The sequence below is a fragment of the Limulus polyphemus genome, unplaced genomic scaffold (assembly GCF_000517525.1).
Source record: "Limulus polyphemus unplaced genomic scaffold, Limulus_polyphemus-2.1.2 Scaffold959, whole genome shotgun sequence".
Taxonomy (NCBI): domain Eukaryota; kingdom Metazoa; phylum Arthropoda; class Merostomata; order Xiphosura; family Limulidae; genus Limulus; species Limulus polyphemus.
Window position 1 is genome coordinate 217,694 of NW_013666569.1, and position 7,676 is coordinate 225,369.

General features: G+C 31.3%; 1 protein-coding gene across 4 annotated transcripts in view; it reads left to right on the plus strand.

Moving 5' to 3' along the window:
- LOC106461435 (E3 ubiquitin-protein ligase HERC2-like) overlaps positions 1–7,676 on the plus strand; it is a 295,564-nt gene that overhangs the window by 213,078 nt on the left and 74,810 nt on the right. For all 4 annotated transcript variants that reach the window (XM_022388408.1, XM_013921254.2, XM_022388410.1 and 1 more), the window contains exon 52: positions 7,112–7,252. In XM_022388408.1, the coding sequence (XP_022244116.1) occupies positions 7,112–7,252 (141 nt within the window). The remainder of the gene's footprint in view (positions 1–7,111; positions 7,253–7,676) is intronic.

Here is a 7,676-nt window from a genome sequence, read left to right on the forward strand (position 1 = left end):
ATGAAGCATGGGAAAGGCAGTGTGATGGTTTGGGGGTGTTTTTCTGCTGAGGCGACAGGGAATATTTGCAAAATAGATGGGATAATGGACCAGCGCAAGCTAAGAAAGAAGGTGCTGGAGTCATTCAATTGATGCAATGGCCCCTACAGAGCCCTGATCTCAACCCAGTTGAGCAGATCTGGGATGTGATAGATCAAAAACTTGACAAATCAAAAGTTATTTCCAAAGAAACTTTATATGAGTGTATTAGAGACATTTGGAGTAAAATCCCAAATGACACTTTGATTAAATATGTTTCAACAATGCCTGAAAGACTGTCTGCAGTTACTAACCCTTCCATTATGGGCTGGGTAGAATCCAACCAGCTCATAACCAGCAAAGTATCTATGAGAGTAATTGTACTATAATTTTTTGAAAATTTATGAAAGTCTTTACAAAATTTTGCATATTATTATTAGTTAACATTACAAGGATTTCATACACATAATATCTGGTTTTTGAATTATGTTTTAAGAATCTTTTATTAAAGATTTGATTGTGAATTTTTTCTTTTGGAATGTTGACTCTCCAATGCACAAAGTAATTTTTATTTTAAGATTAAAAATACTTTTCTTTATCTGAAATTTGTCAAGCTTCATTTGCATAATCTCTATATCCTTCTGGATAATCGTGAAATGTTTCTTAATAACTTTTTTTTATCAGTTATTTTATGAATATTAACTCTATATGGTGTTGATTGATTTAACCGACCTTATAACCATCATAAAAATTAGGAAATCTAAATTATGTAACGGGCAGTGCCCTCATGGGCCTAATTGTTGGAGTTTCAATTAATTACTGCCAGTTACACCAAATTTATTTATTGGAGGATTTTGTTGTGACGAGTGGACCTCACAAGTTACTAACTCGACGTAATTTACGGTTAGAATAAAGAATCATTGTCTCGGACCAACATTGATCAATGATAACAACATTTATTACTCATTTCCAAGTAACATTCAATATAAATCACAAGTCCATTAATTGTTAAACACTTTTCAAATACTGATAATCTAGATTTTCCATTAATACACATAGGTACTCTTCTGTTAGTTAAACATAATATTCCTTTAAAATTACTTACACTAACTGATTAAGAGAGAAACCATTGTACTTACAACAGAGCTGGACTGGTAAACTTGCAGATGTTAGAAACTTTCATAGCCATCGTCACAAACTTCAAAAACTTCTCAGGAGAACTTCTGAACTGCTGGTGGAACTGATTTTTCAACTCCAGACGGGTTTTTAAAACATAATTTCATAGTATTCTCTCGATCTTCCAAATAGTATCCAGAACTACCCACAAATAGTCCTGCCACTTTATTGGTAGATCTAGGGAAATTCCTGGGCTAACCAAGAACCAGAACCAAAATTCTCAAATAATTGGTTACTGTTATGTTGAGTTAACTGGTTGTCTATCTACTTGTACTACTACATTTGTGTCTTGTAAGCAATATCACATCAAAGTATTGCTGTTGCTTATTAACTACGAATTTTTGTAGCTTTCCTAGTGCTAACAAGTTAGCATCATTAATCCATCAACCTATCACGGGTACCCGTACACTTACTTCGTTGCTTGGCGATGCCTTTACATAACTTTCTATACCACTGACCTAGCTAGCTGAACTTTCTTGTTCTTGGCCTCATTTCGCAATACAGGCATTTCCACTCACACCCTTATCCATATACACATTCACTTAAACTAGAAAAACTGTTATAACTGTATTCTTAAACACTTTTCAACTAAAAAAAATTTCCTCAAAAATATTCAATTGCTTCAATTACCTATTTTGTTGTAGAATAACTGCAAATTCTAATAGGAAACCACAGATATTTATTCTAAATAGGTTAAATCTTTTAAGAATATAAATTTATTTATATTTATTAATTTTTGTTTTATTGACCTTTGAACTGTGTCTGAATAAAAAATACCCTGACAGAAGTTGAAAATTACACAGCACACATACATTGATATGACCCTATCAAACAGCATAATGCAGGAGCTTATGGCGTGTATACCCCATGAAGGTTTTTTATTCTTATTCTTTAATTATATTACAAACAACTCTTTGTTTTTATGATTTTACTTACTTTTATAATAATAAACAGTTAACACAAAGTAAAAATAAAAAATCTCATAATTAAATATCAAACATTTTTAGTTTCAGGAAAGCTTTATATTTTATTTGCTATTTTTTGTACTGTTACATTATACTTATTTCTCTAGGTTCTAGCTGCGTTAATCAAAGTATAACGAAAATAAAGGTTTCAGAATAAAATGTATAGTATTGGTAGTAGTAATTACATAATTTCAAAGAATTAATGGTCAGAGTTTACACTCCCACTTCTTCACAGTTATTTTCTGTAGTTATTTTATTGCTAGTAGATGAGTTAGAAATTAGAAGAAACAAAACGAGTAATACTTTGTTCTTTTCAGTACAGACAGTAAAGTTCCAAGTAAATCTCCTGAGAGTTTCTTCTAATCTTTTTACACCTATTTCTATTGTTATTCTACTGTTATTTGCTGAAGTAGAAACCTGCCAAATATAAATGAATCACCATTCCTGTTTAGGTGTTACCATACTTTGAGTACTTTGACACAGTGCAATTCCCAGATGCGAAAACTTTAATATTTAACCTGAAGTCAACCCTAATGACACTAAGTAGAAATACTGCCACTGGTGTTCCTTCAGTAATTAATCAGGCTGCAGTAAATTTCTTGATACGTTAACTGTAAAAAATTGAGTTTTCTTGAGTATTATTGTAATGTGTTTCTTAAACTTGCTTACAAAAAATACATATTTTGCAGTAAGTTCGTAGAACGTTAAACTTTGAAATATATGTATATTCTGTAATGAATATACAGTGGGATAGGATATATCAATTTCTTAACAGTATAATGGTTTCAATGAAAATTGTCTAAAGTATTATTATATGTTTATGAGTTTGTAGAAAGTCTGGGCCGATCCAATAAGTCAAAGAGCATAAGTAACTGCATAAACTATTCGGATCGCTGCTCTGAGAACACAGTGGAATAGAATTTGCCGGCTTCTTTACAACACAGTGGTTGCAACAAGAATTGTCTAAAGTACTTTATAAAAGTGAGAGAAAATATTTATGATATAGCTCTGTACAAAGTATAAAGTTGTATCCTATCCAATAAACTTGCTAGTTATCTTACTTGATGGTCAGGATTTAGCATTGGTATAAGTGTAAATGCTTAAGGACATTGTTTCTTATATTACCATGCTTATACAGTAACCAATGAATGTGTAGTTTCCAGTAATATAAATATGGCTCGTTTTGGTTAGGCTAGTATTCTTGGCTAAGCCTTCTTGATTGTAACTTGAGAAACAAATTATTCACCAGCAAACTGCAAGTTCAACCGGGCGTTTATGTAAAGATGTTCCTTTTCATGTGTTAAGATCAATTGATCAGTGATAAATTTATTTCTTAGACTTTCACAAATTACATAAATAAACTTTTCCTGAATTGCCAAGTCTTTAGTTTTGTATAATTTGTTTGTATTCTACCTCAATGTAAATGTGTAGAAAAATAAGTTATTACTTTGTAAAATACAGTAACATATTGGCTACTATACATTACATATATATAACTAATGTTTTCAAATAAATACTTAAACGTCAGTTATTTTTCTTCAAACATAAAACAGTAAATAAAAACAATATTTGGAAAATAATGATCTCTACTACATACAATCCTTGTTTGCACTCGTGAGCCACACTTGCTAAGCCTCGTCCAAATTCACATGTGGAGACGGAAAAATAATAATTTTTGTAGACTTTATATAAGCATTTTGGAATACAAAAAAATTTGAGTTTCTAATTCATATGAAACTATAGATGTTGTATTGTGGGTGTCATAAACTGTAATCTGACCAAACCCAAAAGGCCATGTACCACAAAAAGCGATATATAGCCTTTTTTTTCAAGTATTTAGTTTCAAATTAAGAAATTAACTAATGTATAATACTAAAATTTGAACTATAATCTACAATTGGATAACAAACTTATTGACATACGTTTATAAAATAATAGCTAAATAAAATGTTGAATATAAATCTAAAAACTTGATAACAGGCCCTCTGACCCCTACCCATCTCGATAGGGTTAAAGCAAAAGGGAGACACACAAAATATTAACTGTTTGCTGAACTTGAGCAATTCCACTGAGTTTCTGTTGTACTAAATATGAAGACTAATGAAATTATGATGTTTCACCTGTTATTTACCTTCCATTGTTCTTATTTACAATTTACACTGTACGTTGTTTCCATTTATGATGCAAAGTAATTTTCATGATAAAGTTAAAATACTTTTCTTCATCTGAAAATTTTCAAATATCATTTGCATAACCCATAAAACCTCCTAAATAAATATCGAATGTTTTTTTTTTTCAGAAAAAACTTTTATTTTATCTGTTCTTTTATTTACCCTAATTGTATATGAGGTTGGTTGATTTGACCAACCTCTTAACCACCATAAAAAATTAGGAAATAATTATAAATTTCCCCTATTTTCTTTCTGGAATGACTGCAAATTCTAACAGAAAACCACATTTGTTTATTATAAGTAGCTTAAAGCTTGTAACAGTATACAGTGTCTAACTACTATTCATGCCATATAAATTGCAAATCACATGGCGAACATGCAGCTCACATTATGGTATTGAATTATATAAAACATGGTCTACTCGCAAGCATATCTCATAAAAGTATTATTGATATTATCATTTATTTTACTTTATCTAATCTAAAAAGTTTTGAATTTTTATATTTTAGTTACTTTTATAATAATAGATAAAGGATACACATGAAAAACAGGAAATAAAGTACTTGCTGGGTCTTTTTATTTTTTTGCTCTCAACTGTCATGGAACTTTACTTTTTTTATACTAATTGTACTACTGCACTAAATAATTTATATTTAATTAAATAATGCATCAAAGAACACAAAATAATAACATTCAAAAAGGAATCAATGTTCCATAACTATCAAAATTTTTCTGGCATTATAACTGTGCGCCAAAAGCCATTAAATATTCAGTCGAAGTGTTTTCCGTGGGAATAAAGTTTGAACAGGCAGGAAAATAGATAATTCTTTGTACAGACAACAATGAAATATAATACATCATTTGGTAGAGAAAACTTTGGCTTTCTATTATTTATAAATAATATAGTCTTAATTGGCAAGTTCTGAAAGAGAGGATGTGACAAATGGGTATGTCAAAAGGGGTCCGATTTTCTATTTTATTGCTCTGTTACTAAATGATTGAAAGCTATGTAAATTAAGTTTTTCCTGAATGATGAAAACATATAATGAGTAATTTACATTAAAGTTCGTACTTCTCAGAGTGGTGGTAAAGAAATTAAAGAAAATGGAAGACAAAGATAACAAACATCACAGTTCCCATACTAGGAGAGATTGAGTTTTTTTTTTAAGTATTTCCACATAAAATTAAGAACTTAAATAATGTTAAAATTTGGGTTATTAACTGTTTTGATACCAAGTGTATTCGTATATATTGATAATAAAGTAGTTTAATTAAATTTTGAATGTAACTCTGAAAGGTTGTGACGTGCACTTTGATCTCCCCTTGGCGAAAGGGTTAATTATATGGTACTTTCACGTGACTTTATTTTCATGCAATTTATTGTCACTGGTGTGCAAACTGTCTACTGTCTAGTTTGTTATGGTACAAAGTTTGAAGCAAAGTACTTGTGCTTGCCTTGCATATGAGGCATTTTGCAGTAAGTATTTAGTACCCAAGGGGTCAAATCTCATGCATCCTGACAAATTCTCATGTGCACAGGACCCAGGAGTTTGGGTTAATTAGAACCCTGGTCTTTAAAGTGTGTGAAAAAAAAAAGAAAATTCACTACACTGATTTTCATGAAATTAAAGCATTAATTACTTATTTTACAAATCTATACATTTTTTTGTCATAGTAAATTGCTATAAGCAGATCACCAGTGTTCAGATTACTTGATGAATGTAGATTTAGAATACTAAATATATAAAAGCAATACCCAAAATTAGTGATGCACAAGTAGTAAAATTTGGCTGAATAACGGGTCCGGGTTCTCCCCTTGTCCTCCTCACCCCACAAAAAAAAAACAGTAACGTACACAAAAATTAAAAACATAAACAAAATTGATGTATATTACAGTTAACCAAATAATCACCAACAGAACATTCAAGTTTTACTTTCAATGCCTAGCCCCAACTTCTCAAACCCTATCCCCAATTGTTCTCAAAATCCCCACCTTCCCAAGAAATCCACTTATAAAGCCATGCCTATTATTAACTGGCTATTGTTCTCTGAATCCCTGACCTTCAGTGGGCAGTCAATTTTTGTTGGTCAGAACATGTTTTTTAACTAACCGAATTATTGACTGTAACTTTCAGTACAGAGTTGGTTGCCTCAAAGATTAGGGCTTAGATGCCATGTTCAATTATCTGGATTTGGCTGTTTTTAGCTTCGACACTCGGCAGGAGCTGAGTATTACTGGGTAGCCCAGTACCTGGCTTTTGCCGAATATGTGCCTGGGTACCCGTGCATCCCTACCCAAAATATTAATGTCACTCAGAAAAGATCAAAATAAGAAAGTGGTGTGAGGTAAATTGGTTCAAAAACAACAGTAATGAAGGTTTAAGTTTGTAAAACTAGTTAGTTTATTTTATAATGTCAAGTTTCTCTGAAAATTTTAAAATTAATTTTAATACACAAAGACATCAGTAAAGTAATTTTGTATTAAAATCTGTCATGTTTAACATTAACCAATAAGTAAACTAAAAATTACTTTTCCACACAGACAATCCATGCAAAATTAATTATTTTATTTCAAAACAAAAACGATGTGGTTATGCATTAGTACATCATAAAAAAAACATATGCTGTGTATAGGTGCTGTGTTTTAGTTTTTGATTCATGTGGGTAAAAATGCTTTGGTAAGTTGGATACTGGTGCACTTCTCTGTGCAGAGACTATAACTTTAATTTATTTCTGTTTTATCTGTTCAAGTTAAAACCTTATATTTGATTTCTCTCCCAGTTTCTCATGATGGGAAAGTGTTTGCTTGTGGAGAAGGGACAAATGGCAGGCTGGGCCTTGGCCATTGTAACAATGTGTCGATACCTCGCCAGGTGACACTGTTGAGCCAGTTTGTCATCCGAAAAGTTGCTGTTCATTCAGGTGAATATATATAGTATTTTAGTAAGTGTACAAGGAGATGTATATCTACTTAATATCAGTGATACGCTTTTAACTATTGTAATAAATATTTGAGTTTTTGTTTCACAGTTCTTTTTTTTCTTTGATCTGCTCAGTCAACTGATTTATGTTTGAACTGATGGACATTTACTTTCATAATTTATTAAATTTCCGTATTTGTTTACTATTATTATTGATATTGATACGACAGTGAAAGTCACGTGATGCTGGGAGTCTGCCGAATACTATAAAAAAATACATGGCTTATCGAGGAACCCCGCGAATGTCCGAGTGTTTGCTAGGCACCCTATTTTTTAGTGTATAAGCCTGGCAATTAAAGCCAGCGAGATAGAGATATGCAGATAGATTGAAGATAGAGATAATTGAGTCGAGCGAACAGTAGGCA